At 46.8% G+C, this 18,132-nt stretch overlaps 1 protein-coding gene across 1 annotated transcript; it reads left to right on the top strand.

The window, feature by feature from the left end:
* Positions 1-1,708: 1,708 nt before the first annotated feature.
* Positions 1,709-17,493, top strand: kics2 (KICSTOR subunit 2). The gene is made up of 3 exons (XM_043709961.2): positions 1,709-2,066; positions 10,286-10,574; positions 16,358-17,493. Exons 1-3 carry the CDS (start codon positions 1,820-1,822, stop codon positions 17,172-17,174), a joined length of 1,353 nt encoding a protein of 450 aa, XP_043565896.1. The 5' UTR covers positions 1,709-1,819; the 3' UTR covers positions 17,175-17,493.
* The last annotated feature ends 639 nt before the right edge of the window (positions 17,494-18,132 follow it).

Genomic DNA, 18,132 nt, shown 5'->3' with positions numbered 1-18,132 from the left:
TCCAGTTCTGGTCGCCCTACTAAAGGAAAGCTACAGAGGCTTTGGAGAGGGTGCAAAGAAGATTTACCAGAATACTGCCTGGACTGGAGGGCTTGCCTTATGAAGAACGGTTGAATAGGCTCAGACTTTTCTCTCTGAAGAGGAGGAAGAGAAGAGACCTGATAGAGGTGTACAAAATAAAGAGAAGAATAGATAGAGTCAATAGCCAAAGACTTTTCCCCAGGGCGGGATTGACTGGTACGAGAAGTCATAGTTTGAAGATATTGGCAGAAAGGTATAAAGGAGTAGGTTTTTTACACAGAGAGTTGTGAATGCATGGAATGCGTTGCTAGCTGTGGTGGAGGCAGCAGAGTCATTGGGGACATTTAAGTGACTGTTGGACATGCACATGGATAGCAGTGAGTTGAGGGGTGCGTAGGTTGTTCCTATATTTTACATTAGGATTAAATCTTGGCACAACATTGTGAGCCTAAGGGCCTGTTCTGTGCTGTACTTTTCTATGTTCTAATATTGTGGAATGTCAGTGAGGGGGTAGTTTAGGGGGAGGTCAGTAAGGGTATAGTTTTGGGGAGATCAGTGTGGGGAAGTTATGGGCAGGCCAATGAGGGAGTAGTTATGGGGGGTTTCAGTGATGGGGTGCAGGTTGGTTTGGGAGGGACCGAGAGGGTTAGGTTTGGTGGGTCAGTGAAGGGGTAGGTTTTGTGGGTCAGTCGTGGGGGGGTTCAGTGAGGCAATTGGTCAGTGCGGGTGACATTTGTGGGTGTCAGTGAGGGGGGTAAGTTTGGGGATCAGTGAGGGGCTTGGTCAGTGAGGGGGTCAGTGTGGGTGGTCAGTAAAGGGGGTAGGTTTTGGGGGGTCAGTGAGGGGGATGGGTTTGGGGGACAGTGAGGGGGGATGGGTTTGGGAGGGTCAGTGAGGGGGGATGGGTTTGGGGGTCAGTGGGGGGGATGGGTTTGGGAGGGTCAGTGAGGGGGGATGGGTTTGGGGGGATCAGTGAGGAGGGATGGGTTTGGGGGGGATCAGTGAGGAGGGATGGGTTTGGTGGGTCAGTGAGGGGGGATGGGTTTGGGGGGGTCAGTGAGGAGGGATGGGTTTGGGGGATCAGTGAGGGGGGTCATTGAGGGGGATGGGTTTGGGGGTCAGTGAGGGGGATGGGTTTGGGGGGTCAGTGAGGGGGGATGGGTTGGGGGGTCAGTGAGGATAGATGGGTTTGGGGGATCAGTGAGGGGGATGGGTTTGTGGGTGTCAGTGAGGAAGGATGGGTTTGGGGGATCAGTGAGGGGGATGGGTTTGGGGCGTCAGTGAGGGGGGATGGATTGGGGGGTCAGTGAGGGGGGATGGATTGGGGGGTCAGTGAGGGGGTAGGGTTTGGGGGGTCAGTGAGGGGGTAGGGTTTGGAGGATCAGTGAGGGGTATGGGTTTGTGGGGGGTCAGTGAGGGGGAATGGATTTGGGGGATCAGAGGGGGGTCAGTGAGGGGGGTGGGCTTGGGGGTTCCGTTGGGGGGAATGGATTTGAGAGGGTCATTGAAGGGGATGGGTTTGGGGGGTCAGTGAGGGGGTTGGTCATTGAGGGGGATCAGTGTGAGGGGATGGGGAAGGGGATGGGGAAGGGGGTGGGTTCGGAGGACATTGAGGGGTGTCTCTGGGCCCAGGGAGCGTCTCTCGGTCCCGGATCAGGTTCCGGTCCCTGTCCCTCCCCCTCCCGGCTGCAGCTGGAGACCGAGACCGCGGCCTCTCCCTCACTCCCCTCCCTCCCTGTGGCCGGGCCCCGCTCTCCTCCCGAGGCCTCTCCCTCAGTCTCTGGGCCCCGGGCTGGCGATGAGCGATCCCCCGGCGGGGCTGGGCCCGGGTCAGGGCCCGGTGCCGGTGGAGCAGGCGGTCTTGGAGACCTTCTTCTCGCAGCTGGGGGTGTGCTCCCATGACCGCGCCAAGGACTATGTGGAGCGGGAGAAGGAGAGCAGCCGCAGCGCGGGCCCCTCCTGGAGCGGAATCCTCGCCGCACTCGCTCACCTGGCGGCCGCCGAGAAGGCCTACCACAGCATGGGCTTCCTGGGGCAGAAACTGGGTAAGGGGCAAAAACCGGGGTAAACACTGGGTAAGGGGGTAACTGGGGTAAACACTGGGTAAGGGGGTAACCGGGGTAAACACTGGGTAAGGGGGTAACCGGGGTAAACACTGGGTAAGGGGGCAAAAACCGGGGTAAACACTGGGTAAGGGGGTAACTGGGGTAAACACTGGGTAAGGGGGTAACTGGGGTAAACACTGGGTAAGGGGGTAACTGAGGTAAACACTGGGTAAGGGGGTAACTGGGGTAAACACTGGGTAAGGGGGTAACTCGGGTAAACACTGGGTAAGGGGGCAAAACCCAGGGTAAACACTGGGTAAGGGGGTAACTGAGGTAAACACTGGGTAAGGGGGTAACTGGGGTAAACACTGGGTAAGGGGGTAACTCGGGTAAACACTGGGTAAGGGGGCAAAACCCAGGGTAAACACTGGGTAAGGGGGTAACTGAGGTAAACACTGGGTAAGGGGGTAACCGGGGTAAACACTGGGTAAGGGGGTAATGGGGTAAACACTGGGTAAGGGGGTAACTAGGGTAAACACTGGGTAAGGGGGTAACTGGGGTAAACACTGGGTAAGGGGGCAAAAACCGGGGTAAACACTGGGTAAGGGGGTAACTGGGGTAAACAATGGGTAAGGGGTAACTAGGGTAAACACTGGGTAAGGGGGTAACTGGGGTAAACACTGGGTAAGGGGTAACTAGGGTAAACACTGGGTAAGGGGGTAACTGGGGTAAACAATGGGTAAGGATGCAAAAACCAGGGTAGACACTGGGTAATGGGGTAACTGAAGCAGACACTGGGTAAGGGGGTAACTGGGGTAAACACTGGGTAAGGGGTTAACTGGGGTAAACACTGGGTAAGGGGGTAACTGAGTAAAAACAATGACTGCAGATGCTGGAAACCAGATTCTGGATTAGTGGTGCTGGAAGAGCACAGCAGTTCAGGCAGCATCCGAGGAGGAGATTTTACTGCTCCTCGGATGCTGCCTGAACTGCTGTGCTCTTCCAGCCCCACTAATCCAGAAGGGGGTAACTGAAGCAGACACAGGGTAAGGGGGTAACTGGGGTAAACACTGGGTAAGGGGGTAACTAGGGTAAACACTGGGTAAGGGGGTAACTAGGGTAAACACTGGGTAAGGGGGTAACTGGGGTAAACACTGGGTAAGGGGGGTAACAAGCAGACAGTGCGTAAGGGGGTAACTGGGGTAAACACTGGGTAAGGGGATAACTCAGGCAGAAACTGGGTAAGGGGGTAAAGACTGGATAAGGGAGTAACTGAGGCAGACACTGGGTAAGGGGGTAACTGAGTGAGTGAGGGATATTTCTTGGTAAGAGTATAACTGGCAGCACTGGTGAAGAGTAACTGGGGCAGGGATTGAGGGACAGCTGGAAGGTGTATTTGGTAGCATGGGTATAACTGGCAGCAGGGGTAAGGGATGTCTGCTAGTGAGGGTACTGGGGAAAGGGGGTGAGGCGTGACTGGGAAAAGATTAAGCTGTGTGTAAGTGTGCTGGGGGTAATTGGGGGAATGTTAGCGTAACTGGCAGCAGAGGTGAGTGGGTAATTGGGCAAGTTGTAATGAGCAGGGGCTAATTGAGATAAGGGGCTATCTTAGGGGAAGTGGAAATGGGGAGAAGAGGGTCAGGATGGTGGGTTAACAAGAACTGAGAGGGTGCATAAAGACATTTGGGATCATGTGGTGGGAGGGAGATGTGGAGGAGCTGGGGAATCAATGGAGAAAGTGGGGATATGTAGGAAGAATGTTTTCCTTGTTTTCGAAGTCTAGGACCTGGCACACAGTCTCAGGGTACAGGATAGGATTGCAAAAGGTTAGTATGTGGGTGCAGCAAGTAATCAGGAAAGCTAATAGAATAATGTCTTATTGCGAGGGGAATTGAATGCAAGAGTAGGGGCTTTATGGATCATTTATACTGAGACTACATCTGGAGTACAGTGTACAGTACTGGCCACCATACTTACAGAAGGAAGTTAATGCATTGGAATCAGATCATAGGTTTGCTAGGCTATTGGAATGAGCAGATTACCTTATGAGGAAAGGTGAGACAGGTCAGGCCTGTGATCTCTAGAGTTTAGAAGAGTCAGAGATGACTTATTTGAAACGATAAGCCTGTGAGGGGACTTCACCATGTGGATGTTGAAAGGATGATTCCTCTTTTGGGAGAAACTAGGACTAGGGGGTCAGAGTTTAAAACTGAGGGGTTGCCTGTTTAAAACAGATGAGGGAGCAATTCCTTTTCTTTCTGAGAGGAGTTGTCTTTGGAATTCCCTTCCTCAAAAGGCAGTGGATGCAGAACCTTCAAATATATTTAAGGCAGAGGCAGATAGATTCTTGATTACTATGGGCACGGAAGATTATTGGGGATATGCAGGAATGTAGAGTTGAGGTTAAAATCAGATCAACTATGATTTTATTGAACAGCAGTGCATTCACTCTCTCTGTCCATGCTATCCTCACCACCCTGACCCTCCCTTCTCCCTATTCCCCTTCTCTCCCAATAAATCCCCTTACCTCAATCACCCCCACTCATTACACCCTGCCCAATTACCCACTCATCTCTGCCCCCAGTTACCCTAAAACTCCCTTGGATTACCCCTAATCCACTTGTTTCCACTTTTCCTCCTTCCCCAGTTACATCTCACCCCCCTGCCCCTAGTTACACCTGCTTTGTTCATACGATAGACCTTTTAGGACTGAAATGAGGAAAAGTCCCTTCAAAGGATAGTGAACCTCTACCAAACAATGCATTCAGATGGTGGAGAATCAAAGATGAGGGTGAAGAGGCAAGATAGGAGAGGGAAACGGTGGAACACATTGAAACATACACATTTTGAGGGGTTAGACAGGGCATAGATAGAGATGTTTCTGCTTGTGGGGAGTCAAGGACCAGAGGACATCATCTCAGAGTGAAGGGTCACCTATTTAAGATAGAGATGAGGAGGAAACAAAAACGCTAAGAACTGCAGCTGCTGGAAATTAGAAACAAAATCAGAAATTCCAGCAGGTCTGGGGGAGAAAGGGTCAATAAAATGTGGCGCTGGAAAAAGCACAGCAGGTCAGGCAGCATCTGAGGAGCAGGAGAGTCGACATTTCAGGCATAAGGACTGGGGAGGGGGGGAAGGGAGCTGAGAAATAAATGGGTCGGGCTGGGGCTGAGGGAAAGATAGGTGAGGTGGCGATAGAACTGAAGAAAGGTCACGTGACCCGAAATTTTAACTTTGCTTTCTCTGCACGGCAATGAGGAGGAGCTTCTCTCAGAGGACAGTGATTCTCAGGAATACTCGCAGAGAGCTGTCAAGGCTGCGTCATTAGTATATTCAAGGCTAGAATAGACAGATTTTTCGGCCGTACGGGAATCAAGGGGGTTAGGGGGAACAAGTAAGAATCAGTGTTGAGGATTTTCAGAGCAGCCAAGATCTCACTGAATGATGGAATCAGGGCTCAATGAACCAAATGGCTACTTCTGCTCCTTGTCTTAAGAGGAAGTGAAAAGCTGTGAAGGGAATGGGACAGTGCATGGAGGAGGGAGGTGGGGTAAATAAGTGGAGAGTTGGAGGGGGGGACAAAGAGAAAGTGTATCTTTCTGGGCGTGTGTTTGAGCTAAGGTTTCTGTGTCACGTGTACACTTGTGAGCTTAGCTAGGTGATACAGTGTTTGCACATGTTTATAACTACATGAACCTGTTATGTATACATAAACTGAAGTGGGGTGGGGTATTTGGTTTTGCGTTTGTGTCTTGAAGCTAATACACTAGAATTTTATTCTCCAGTTTCTGGAATAGGCAAGTATTCTACAGCTTTCCGACTCGATTGTGTGTGCTACCCACTGAGCCATGATAGTTACAACTCTGGAGATGTCATTCGTCTGAAAGTTAACTCTGTTTCTCTCCACAGATTCTGTCTGACCTGTTGAGCTTTTCCAGCTTTTCCTTTGTTCTCGTTTCTGCCGTATTTCTGCATTTCAGAATCTGCAATATTTTCTGCAGCTCAGGAAATGTGTATCAGACCGGATTGTTTGAGGACAGTATGTAAAAAGATGTTCAGTTCAGTGCTGAAAATGGGACGGTGTCGTGTTGTCCCCAATCTTTGTGACTTGTTTTTCTTTTCAAAGAAAATGGCCTCGAGTTTTCCTTTGATTTTGTTGTTTTGGTGAAATTTGCCTGGAATTAATGAAAATAGTGGAAAAGTTGGTGGAATTTTAAGCTGTTTTGCGTTAGTTAGAAAAAAATGCTCATGTTGGAAGGTAGAAATGGCCCCAGATTGAATGATCACCAAACTAATACAGTTTGTAACTAGATTAGGAATTTTGTCCAAAGTGAAAGCGATGTTTCAATGTCTTTTAAGAAAGTGTCAGTGCTGTGCTTATTCCTTCTGTTCTAATTGCTGACACAACTGCACATCCATCCTCTACACACGGACTCTCAATCGTTGGCTCACAGCCATGCCGATCCACTTAACATATGTCCAGAAAAACTAAAACTGGAAGGGATTTTTAATCTATATTTATTTTAATAACAATTTGAGATACCGTAGGTAGGTAATTTGAGAAGTAACATGTGGCGAGCGTTACAGGCTTCTGGGAGCTTGATACCTGTAGTTTTCAGAGCAACTGGGGGCTTCCTGATGTCTCAGTTTGTTGTAAGCTAATCAATAAAAATTGATTATTCTGATTAATCAAAAAGCTATTTCTTGTTGTGTCATAGGATTAAAAGGCTAGTACAGGGATCTGTCTTGGTCTTATTTGGTCTAGCTACTTATTAACCAACTCATTGGTGTTTTGTCTAAAGTACCAGATGGTGATTATTGAATATCATTAATATATTTTTTGGGGGGAAGGGATTCAAAAAATGATCATGCTTAGTAGAAAGGCTGCGATCAATCCCATCTAAATGGCTCCTGTAATGTGGGGGATGGCAAAGACAGCCTATATCAGTTTGACTGTAACTCATTTTATCGTTGATATATTCCCTTTGGAAAGCTAGCCATTGCTTTCCATTAGCGAAGGAACTGTAAGTAGTCAGTATTTGAAATGGCAATAATGCCTAGTGGTTTTGTAGTTAAAAGAAGTTTAGATGGAGAGTTTTTGCTGTTGTGAGTACTAAAAGGGAAAGACTTGCAGGGCTGATGTGTTCAGTGTTATATGAAAACAAGGAATGTGTTCATATAATGCTTTATCATGTCTCATGTGTTATAATTATCACTTACTCCTGATGCGCAACCACTTTTGTTATGTAGGAAAATGTGGCAACTGTGGGGCGGCACAGTGGCGCAGTGGTTAGCACTCTTGCCTCACAGCGCCAGGGACTCAGGTTCGATTCCAGCCTCGGGCGACTGTCTGTGTGAAGTTTGCATGTTCTCCCTGTGTCTGTGTGGGTTTCCTCTGGGTGCTCTGGTTTCCTCCCACAGTCCAAAAGATGTGCAGGTTAGGTGAATTGGCCATGCTAAATTGCCTGTAGAGTTAGGTGCATTAGTTAGGGGGAATGGGCCTGGGTGGGTTACTCTTCGGAGGGTCTGTGTGGACTAGTTGGGCTGAAGGGCCTGGTTCCACACTGTAGGGAATCTAATCTAAATCTAATCTAATGTTTGCATAGCAGCAAATGAGGCCAGTGACTTTAAAGCAAAACTCACATTTATATCAAGCTTCTTATAATCACTAAGCAGCTTTTGAAGTGTAGTCCCTGTTGGCACGTACAAAGTGCTGCAGCCAGTTTGTGTACAGCAAGCTCCCACAAATCACAAGGTGATAATAATCAGGTAATTTGTTATTGTAATGTCCTGCTCTCTTTCGGAATAGCCATGGGATGTTTTTCATCCACCAGTGAAGATAGGCAGAGCCCCAGTTAAAACTGAGACCTTGTGATTCAGAGGTGAGACCAGCAGAGCACCAGGTGATTTGACGATCTTAATGCCTTTGTGATATTGGCAGGTGCAGGATTTTTACTCTGGATGGTGGGGGAGGTCTCTGATTTTTAAATTGGAGGAAAAGTTACGAGAAGACAAATCTTCTCTGGTTGGAGAATTAGGGACTAGAATGAACTAGGTTTAAAGTTCTCAACAAAATATTGAGAGAGTCTGAGAGGCAGTTCTTATGTAGAATTGTTGAAGCACAGGATGCTTTGTCCCAGGAAGTATTCAAGGCAGAAACCATGAAGGATGCAGTCTTAGGAGAACACAGTATTGGGATTTTAAAAATTCTTTTATGAGATGTGGGCAATAGTGGTGTTTATTGCCCATCCCTAATTGCCCTTGAACTGAATGACTTGCTGTGCCATTTCAGAAAGCACTTCTGATTCAGCCATATTGATTTGGGTCTGGAGTCACATGTAGGCCACCACTAGATTTTGTAATGGAGGTGGTCAGAGGATGATGTTGAAAGACTCACATTATAGATAAACATATGTATGCTATTCCACATTGCCGTACCTGTGCAAAATTGTTTAAATGTACATGGGCGTGCATTTGTCTGTTACGTACACAGCCTTGCATTTGCTTAGGGACACATGCTTTTCTATATAGAGTATTACAGCATGGAAACAGACCCTTTGGTCCAACCAGTCCACGCCGCACATTCCCAAACTGAACTAGTCCCACCTGCCTGTGTTTATCATATATCTTTCCAAACCTTTCCTGTTCATAAACTTATCCAAATATCTTTTAAATGTTGTGACTGTACCTGTATCCACCATTTTATCTGGTGTTCATTCCATACACGAATGCTTTCTGTGTAAAAAACAAAGTTGCCCCAAAGGTCCCTTTTAAATCTTTCTCTGCTCACCTTACAAATATGCCCCTAGTTTTGAGCTCACCCACCATAGGGAAAAGACCCTTGTCATTCATTTTATCTATGCTCCTCATGATTTTATAAACCTCAGTAAGGTCACACCTCAACCTCCTATACTGCAGTGAAAAAGTCGCAGTCTTTCCAGTCTATTTTTAAATCTCAAGGCCTCCATTTCTGACAACATCCGGTTAAATCTTTTCTGAACCCTCTCCAGTTTAATATTAGCTTTGCTGCAGCAGGGTGACCAGAACTGGACACAGTTGTCCTGAAGACCCGCAGTGTTTTTGGCAGGAGTTCAGTACAGTGCAGTGGTGGAGGGTGAAACACGAGTGCTCTCAGTCAGTAAGAGTCTGTATCTAGAGTTAGCGTTTTGAGTGAGCAGGCTCTGAATTTAAAGCATCTGCTAAAGCATTCAAAGGCTTAAATGTGACGTTTTTTCTTTGTTGTGTAGGTACCAATCTGCTGAGTGACAACACCTTTTAAACTCTAAAGCGCTTACCTTTCAGTCACATTTATTGAATTTCACCATCAAGTTGTTTTTGTTTATCTCATTCCACAGAGCAGAACCAGGTCTAGGCCTGTGCTTCCTCAAACCACTTCCCATTGTGACTCCTTTATGAGGCTTGAAAGTTATCATAACCCCTGAGTGAATACTGTGAGGGGGGTGGGGAGAGACCTGTGCGAACAAGGAGGTAGGTGATGTGGGGGAGTGGGGTGGAATCCTGTCTGCGTGAGGGTCTGCCTTTTATTGTGGGTCACATTTATTATAACCTGGTCAGAACCGCACAGCAGCCATTACTGCCTCACAGCTCTCAGCCCCTTTGGGATCTGACCCCCACTTTGTGGATCTAATGGATTCAAACAAAGGGTAGTTGTGTAAAATCATTGTCTTAAGCAGATCCACTTCATCACAGCTGATTTATTTTAAGAATGGTTTTCAGTGCTAATATGACAGGGAGCTCTCAGGTTTAGCTGCTACTTTGATACCAGAGCTGAGTCAGTAGAGACTGAACAGGCTGGGGCTCATTCCTCCCGGAAAGGGCAGAGGTGACATCGTAGATGTCTATAAAATTATGAAGAGGCTACTTAGGGTGGACATGAAGAAGATGTCCTACTTGTGTGTGGGAGCGCAAATGAAGAGGTTATAAAACATCATCTAGTCACAAATTAATCCAGCTGGGAATTTGGGTAACTAAGTTCTTTTTTTGAAGAGTGTTTAGAAAGCAGAACTCAATACCAGAAGGAGTAGTTATGATGAACAACACAGGCGCATGAAAAAGGACAAATAAACACATGAGGGTGAAAAGGATTGGTTGTTAAAGTGAGCTGAAGTAAAGCGGGAGAAGACTCATGTGGAGAATGGGCCTGTTTCTGTTGTGTAAAAGTCGATATAACTCTTTCTTCTATCTGGTCGGACGTGCAGGTGGGCAGTCATTCTTCAGTCGGAAGGATTCCATTCGATCTATCTACACGTCCCTCCACAGTGAGCTGCGCAAGTTGGCCACCACTGCACAGAACTCAGCGACAGGGACCCCCCCGTATCTGGAAGAGCTCCTCTCCCACCTTTCCGAGCAGCTTTGCTTTTTCATTCAGGCTCGAATGGAAATCGCTGACTTCTATGAGAAGATGTATTCCCTCAGCACACAGAAGTCCATCCATTCGACAGAGGTGGTGCACGCGCTGGAGGCTATTCTGCAGAAATACAGTTCCAGGTGAGTACTAGACCCAGTGATCCAAGCAGGCATGAGCTGGACTGTTGAACAAAGCAGAACCATAAGTGATGGCCAATGGAAGGTGAGGAGTCTGAGAAACAGTAAGTAAGGGAAAGCAGTTGTCATTGGCTGAAGAATCAGTAACCAGAGGACACAGAATTAAGGTGATTGGAAGAAGAACAAGAGGCGTGTTGAGGATAATCTTTTTGACACAATGCCGTGGTAGATTTTGGCGGCATGGTGGCTCAGTGGTTAGCACTGCTGCTGCGGCACCAGGGACCCAGGTTCGATTCCAGCTTTGGGCAACTGTGTGGGTTTCCTCCAGGTTCTCTGATTTCCCCCCGTAGTCCAAAGATGTGACAGTCAGATGGATTGCCCATGCTAAATTATCCAGAGTGTCATGTGATGTGTAGGTTAGGTGGATTATCCATGGGAAATTACAGGGTTACAGGGATTGGGTGGTAGGGTGGGTCTGGGTGGGATGTTCTTCAGAGCGGTGGCATGGACTCGATGGGCTGAATGGCTTGCTTCCACACTGTAGGGATGCTATGATTAATAGTTCTGGAGAAGGGTCAGTGGACCTGAACTGTTAGCTCTGTTTACTCTCTACAGATAAAGCCAGAACTGCTGAGGTTTTCCAGTAATTTCAGTTTTGTTTCTGATTTCCAGCATCTGCAATTCTTTGTCCTTTTTTTATCAACTTAATAGTGGCCAATAAAAGAAAATTTTGGGATAAATATTTGGAGAAACGATTGCTGGGGATCTGAGAAAGAGTCAGGGTGTGGAATTGACAGTGTTGTTCTTCACAAGACTTGGTACAGATTCCATAAGACCATAGGATGTATGAGCAGATGTAGGCCATTCAACCCATCAGGTCGGCACTGTTATTCAGTGAGATCACAGCTGATCTGATAATGCTTATCTCCATTTTCTTGGTATCCCATAATCCTTGATCCCTTTACAGATTGAAAATGTTTCTATCCTCAGCCTTGAATATACCTAATGACCCAGCCTCAACAGCCCTCTGTGGTAAACAATTCCACAGATTTACTATTCTCTGAGAGAAAAAAAAAACTCATCATATCTGTCTTAGGTGGGCAAGCCCTTATTCTGAGATTATGCCCTCTGGTCCTAGACTCTTCCACAAGACAAAACAACCTCTCCACATCTACTCTGTCAAAATCTCCAAGAGTCTTTTATGTTTCAATAAGGTCACTCCTCATTCTTTTGCACGCCAATGAGCACAGGAGCAACCAACTCAACCTCTCCTCACAACATGCTGTCTCCATGCCCAGGATAACCTAGTGAATCTTCTCTTGCCAACCTCCAATACCAGTACAGCTCCTCTTAGATAAAGAGCCCAAAACTGTTCACAGTATTCCAGCTGCGATTTCTCCTGTAGTGAATGATTCTGCTGACAAAATTACAGCAGAAGCTTGTGTGGTTTATAGGTGATTTGTCAGAAGGATTATACATTTTTCCAATGCTTTTTTTTGTATCTCTGACAGCGTGGAGCTTATCATCCATGAGCTCATTAACTGGGAAGATTTCATCCAATTAAAAAGGTCACGTTGTCATTCTCAAAATTTAATCTTCAGAATGTCATTGCTAATCATTGCCCTTGCCTAATTGCTCTGGAGGAGTTGGTGGTGAGCTGTCTTCTCGGACTCCTGTGGTTAGGCAGAGAGATGTAAGACTCTGAAGCCGTGCCAATGTAGGATTGGTCACTCTGTCCCCAAGTCAGATGGCCGTGAGACTTGGAAAAGGGGCAACTTGGAGTTGGCAGTGATCCCATGATCAGTTGTTGCCCTGTCCCTCAGAGGTAGCAGAGGTCACAGTCTTGGGAGCTGCTGCTGAAGGAGCCTTGGTGAGCTGTTGAAGTGCATTATGTTGAAGGTTGGTGCACACTACAGCTACAGTGCATTGGGTGGTGGAGGGAATGGATGATTAAACTACACCACCCACTCTACCCTCAAGCTATCTAGAGAGTCTTCTGCTGCTTGTGTTGCTCAAAATTGAAACTGGTTCTGGGAACATCACATGACTGCTCACGCCATGTGATGTGTTGCACATTACAGAAATTGCTGGAGAAATACAGCATGTCTGGCAGCATCTGTGGAGAGAGAAACTTGAGATATCATTTTGAGTCCAGTTCTAAAGCAGAGTACTCTGTATTTGTTTCAGAATTCCAGCATCTGCAGGAGCTTTCCTTAATTCGATGTGTTCCATGTCCCTGACCTACTGGCCACCTTCATTGCACATTATAACAAACTGATCAACTTTTCTAAATCACCTGCACCAACTCCCTTGGAGTGCTCATGGTTATTCATGCATTATCTATCAGTGAAGGGCTGTCTGTAATTTGATACATTGTCCTGGCCTACTTCCTGCTTCCCCTATGAATGAAGAATTCAGCAATAGTTTATTTACCAAGTGCTGCCACGTGGCTGCATTTTTATTGTTCTTACTGGACCTTTTATGGCATTTCTCCTTCAGTTGTAGCTCAGTGTTGGCACTTAGCACCGAGTCAGCAGTTTATGAGTTTGTATCTCACTCGAGGGATGTGAGCACAGAATATATGCACCAAATGGCACTGCAGAACTGTCAGGGAACCTAGTTCACTCCCAGCTGAGACACAGCTGTGGAAGGAGGGAAAAGGCAGAATTTTGATTAATGCAGCATCTGTATTTGAGGATTTCCCAAAGCGCCTTATGGCTAGCTATTTAAAATATAGGAATGCTGAAAGAAGAAATGAAATGTATCTGTTTGTGTACAGTAAGATGACTCAAAAACAGTATTGTAATCATGACCCGATAATGTGTTCCAGTGATTTGGGTTAAGGGACAAATATCAGTCAGGACAATTGGGAGAATTTTCCTTTTATCCTTTCATGGAGATGTGGGTGTTACTAGCAAGACCGATATTTCCTACTTGTCCTTACGTGTCCTTCAGAAGGTGGTGGTGAGCTGCCTTCTTGAACTACTGCAATCCTTGGGGTGCATATACTCTCAAAGTGCTGTTAGGAAGGAAGTTTCAACATATTGACCCTGCAATACTGAAGGAACGGCGATATATTTCCAAGCTGGGACATTCTGTGGCTTGCAGGGGAACTTGTTAGAGTTGAGAGTGTGGTGCTGGAAAAGCACAGCAGGTCAGGCAGCATCCTGGAGCAGGAAAATTGACGTTCCAGGCAAAAGCCCTTCATCAGGAATGGTGAAGCTCATTGCTGATGAAGGGCTTTTGCTCAAAACGTTGATTTTCCTTCTCCTCGGATGCTGCCCGACCTGCTGTGCTTTTCCGGCACCAGTGCTCACTTTCGTCTAGAGGAACTTGTTACCCTTGTCCTCTTTTGTGGTACAGGTTGAGAGTTTGGAAGCTGCTGACAAAGGATCTTTAATGGATTACGACAATGCACCATGTAGAACTCTGCGCAGTGGGGAGGGCAGTGAATGTTAAAGTGGTGAATGGGGTGTCGATGAAGTGGGCTGCTTTGTCCAAAATGGTGACAAGTCCTGAGTGTTGTCAGAATTGCACTCAACCAGTAAAGTGTAGATTTCTCTGGCTGTTTTAAATAATGCCGACAGATAGTTTACATCCACCAGAGGTGGTGGTTGTGAAAGTGTTCCAGTGTAAAAGCCACAGGAAGTTAGCATGGAGGTACCACACTTAATTAAGCAGGTGAATGGAATGCCATCTTTTATTATCAGAGATATTGAATGTGAAAGTAATTAGTTGTGCAAGGCATTGGTGAGACCATATTTTGAATATTGTGTGTATTTTTGGTCTCCTTTAAGGAAGTTAGTACCTGGAATGAGCAGGTTGTATAATGTGGGAAGGTTGGATAGAGTTGGCTTGTTTTACGTGGAATCTAGAATAGTTGTGTATTGATTTGTTTGGAGGTTATATGATCCTGAATGGTCTTGACAAAGGTGGGCATGTTAAGGATGTTTCTGCTTGTCTGGGTGAGCCCAGACTGGGGCTATTGTTTTAAAGTTACCGCTGCCCTTTTGGAACAGAAATGAGGAGAGAGTTTTGTTTCTCTCTCCGATTGATGTGTGAATGTGGAACTCACTGCTTTAGAAGGTCATGAGGCAGAGTCATTGAGCTTTTTAACGCAGAGGTAGATAAATTCCTGTTAGACAAAAGAATGAAAAGTTATTGGGAATAGATGAGGATGTGGAAATCGGAACACAAACGGATTGACCACGGTCTTATTGAACGATGGAGTAGTCTTGAAGGGTGACATGGTCTACCTCTTCTCCCAGTTTGTGTTTTCATGTGTAACCTCAGTTTAACATCACAACCTGAAGATACTGACAGTGCAACGCTCCCTTCATAGTAAATGTACATTTTGAGGTCTCCGAAGTCTGTCTAAATGACAACACTGTTATCCGACATGACCATCCTTGGCCTCTTCCATTGCCAAAACAAACTACAGCACAAATTGGTGGAACAACACCACATCTTTCACCTGGGCAGCTTACAGCCCAGAGGGCTCAACATTGAGTTTTCCAATTTCAAATAACCTCCCTTCCCGTTTCCCCCCCCCCCCCCCCCCACCCTTCCCAGCACCCCCCCACCCTTCTCAGCACCCCCCCACCCTTCCATACTCCCTGTCACCAACTGGATTCCTTCCTCCCATTGACCAACCAGGTTGTACCCTCTACCTGTCTTCACCTATCCCCACCTCACCACCCTGCCCCTGCCTCCCCCTTTATCTGCAGCTCCCCCACACCCAACCCCAGTCCTGAAGAAGGGTTACACCCAAAACGTCGACTTTTCCATTCTCTGATGCTACCTGGCTTGTTGTGTTCTTCCAGCCTCCTGCCTGTCTATTTCGGATTCCAGCATCTGAGTTTTTTTGTCTCCAATCCACTTAGCCATGGCTAACTTTTAAAGAAACATTGAAAAACAAGGAGTAGTAGCAGCCCTTTGAGCCTGCTCCACCGTTCAATATGATCGTGGCTGATCATCCAACTCAGTCCCCTGTGCCCACTTTCATCCCAAAACCTTTGAATCCATTTATTCTTAATAACTATATCTCCTTCTTGACAACACTCAATGTTTTGACCTTAATGGGCTTTCTGTGACAGAGAATTCCACAGGCTCCCACTGTCTGCCTGAAGACAATACTCCACATCTCAATCCTAAATGACCTACCCCATCTCCTTTCACTCTGACCCCTGATTCTGCATTCCCCATTCATTGAGAATGTCTTTCCTGCATCTATCCTGTCTCGTCCATTTAGGATCTTAGAGGTTTCCATGCCATCCTTTCACTCTTTCTAAACTCCAGTGAATATAGTCTTAACTAATCCAGTCTCTCTTCATATGTTAATCTTGCCATCCCTGGAATCAGTCTGGTAAACCTTTGTTGCCCTTGCTCCATAGCCAGAATGTCCCTCCTCAGATACGGAGACCAAAACTGAACATAAATACTCCCAAGGGTGGTCTCAGCAAGGCCCTTGTGAATTGCAGCAAGACATCCCTGCTCCTGTATGGGAATCCTCTCACTGTAAAGGGCAACATATCATTTGCTGCCTTCATTGCCTGCTGCAATGCTTACTTCCCAGGACTGTTATATGAGGACCTCTGGGTCTTGTTGCACCTCCCCATCACCATTCAGATAGTGGCTGCTCTGATGCTCAATTATTAATGTTTTATGGATCAGACTGCCTGGTGGGAATTGAAAATCTGATAGTTCGGGAGGTTAAGCCAACCATGCAATGTTCATGTGGCTAATTCCCAATGGATGTTTCAGAGTGTTCGCTTTTGTTTCCTTAGGTTCCATCACCCCATCTTGAGCCCATTGGAGAGTAGCTTCCAGCTGGAGGTGGACGTGCTGGCTCAGCTGCTGAAGGCGCAAAATGAGATCAGTGAGTGGAAGTTCCTCCCATCGCTGCTGAACCTGCACAGCGCCCACTCCAAGCTGCAGAGCTGGGGGCAGACTTTTGAGAAGCAGCGGGAGACCAGGAAGCACCTATTCGGGGGCCAGACCCAGAAGGCCCTTCAGCCACCGCACCTCTTCCTGTGGCTGGCCAAGCTGAAGACCGCCCTGTTGGCCAAGTTCACCTTCTACTTCCACGAGGCGCTGGGCCGCCAGACCACCCCATCGGAAATGAAGGCCTTGACCGCAAAGACCAACCCGGATTACTGCGGCAAGATCTCAAGCTTCATTCGCAAGTACGACGTCGAGAATGTCTCGCTGATATTCGACAACAGGGGCTCTGAGACTTTCCAAGGCCACGGATACCACCACCCGCACTCATATAGGGAAGCACCCAAGGGGGTTGATCAATACCCGGCCGTTGTTTCCTTGCCCACTGACCGGCCCCTAATACACTGGCCCAACGTGATCATGATCATGACGGACCGAGCAGCAGAACTGAATACTTTGGACAAAATCGTCTACTTTTATGATGACAAGGTACAGAGCACCTACTTCCTGACCCGCCCCGAGCCCCAGTTCACCATTGTGGTCATCTTCGTCTCCAGGAAGTCGGAGAAAGACTCTCACTTTCTCTCCTTCCTCAACGAGCTCTCGAGCTCCCTGAAGAACTCCAAGCCCTTTGCCAGTCTGAAACCAGGATCAAAAGGCTGAAGCCAGCTGCTCTGATCCCAGTAAAGATATAGGTGCATCACTAATGATGAGAAAAGGACGATTAGAGGCGGATTCTACTGGCAGTGGATTGCAGAGTCATTTGCCAGACTTGAGTCAAGTCTTTATCTGATACTGTCAGGGGAACTGGGACTCCAGTTATTGTTTGCAACTTTGGGATATTTAAGTCTTGTAACTTGCACCCAGCTAAGAATTGTGCAAACTATTTACCACAAATGTTTTCAGTAATGACCATGCTAATGCTAACTGATGTGAGGATACAACTTACAATTATGAAATAAACACTTGAATTCAGTGCAAAGGTTGAGCTTTAATCCTATTTGTTATTGGAAACGTGTTTGAACATATTGAGGGCAAGAAACTCTGTCCTGGCACTTTATGAAGTCTTGGACTTGATCTCAAGCGAATGTGGGGGGGGGGGGGGTGTCTCTCAATCTCTTATTGCTTCTGAAGCACCCACTCCAATTTAAAAAAACATCATGGGATGTGGGTATCACTGGCTGGGCCAGCATTTACTTTGAATCACTAATTGCCCTTGAGAAGATGGCAGTAACCCGTCTTGTATTGCTGCAGTCCATGTAGTGAATGTTCACCCGTTAATGCTGTTAGGGAGGGAGTTTCTAAGATTTTGACCCAGTGACACTGGAGGAACAGCAATATATTTTCAAGTCAGGATGATGAGTGACTTAGAGGAGAACCTGCAGGTGATGCTGTCCCTGGGTATCTGTTGCCCTTGTTCTTCTAGATGACAGTGGTCATGGGTTTGGAATTTCCTGCCTAAGGAGCCTTGGTAAAATTCTGCAGTGCATCTTGGAAATGGTGCACACTGCTGCTCCTGTGAATCTGTGGTGGAGGGACTGAATATTTATGGATGTGGTGCCAATCATGCAGGTTGCTTTGTCCTGGATACATATTTCTTGAGATTTTGTTGGACCTATCG

This window comes from Chiloscyllium plagiosum, unplaced genomic scaffold (genome assembly GCF_037043375.1).
Source record: "Chiloscyllium plagiosum isolate Xiang-an unplaced genomic scaffold, Cpla_swu_hap1 HiC_scaffold_19, whole genome shotgun sequence".
NCBI classification, from domain to species: Eukaryota; Metazoa; Chordata; class Chondrichthyes; order Orectolobiformes; family Hemiscylliidae; genus Chiloscyllium; species Chiloscyllium plagiosum.
The sequence above is the reverse complement of the archived record's forward strand: the minus strand, read 5'-3'. Positions and strand labels throughout refer to the sequence as shown.

Coding starts and splice junctions, on each gene's coding strand:
- kics2 (XM_043709961.2), top strand. CDS start 1,820: ATGAGCGATCCCCCGGCGGGGCTGGGCCCGGGTCAGGGCCCGGTGCCG. Junction 2,067..10,285: donor CTTCCTGGGGCAGAAACTGG/GTAAGGGGCAAA, acceptor TCGGACGTGCAG/GTGGGCAGTCATTCTTCAGT. Junction 10,575..16,357: donor CTGCAGAAATACAGTTCCAG/GTGAGTACTAGA, acceptor TTGTTTCCTTAG/GTTCCATCACCCCATCTTGA.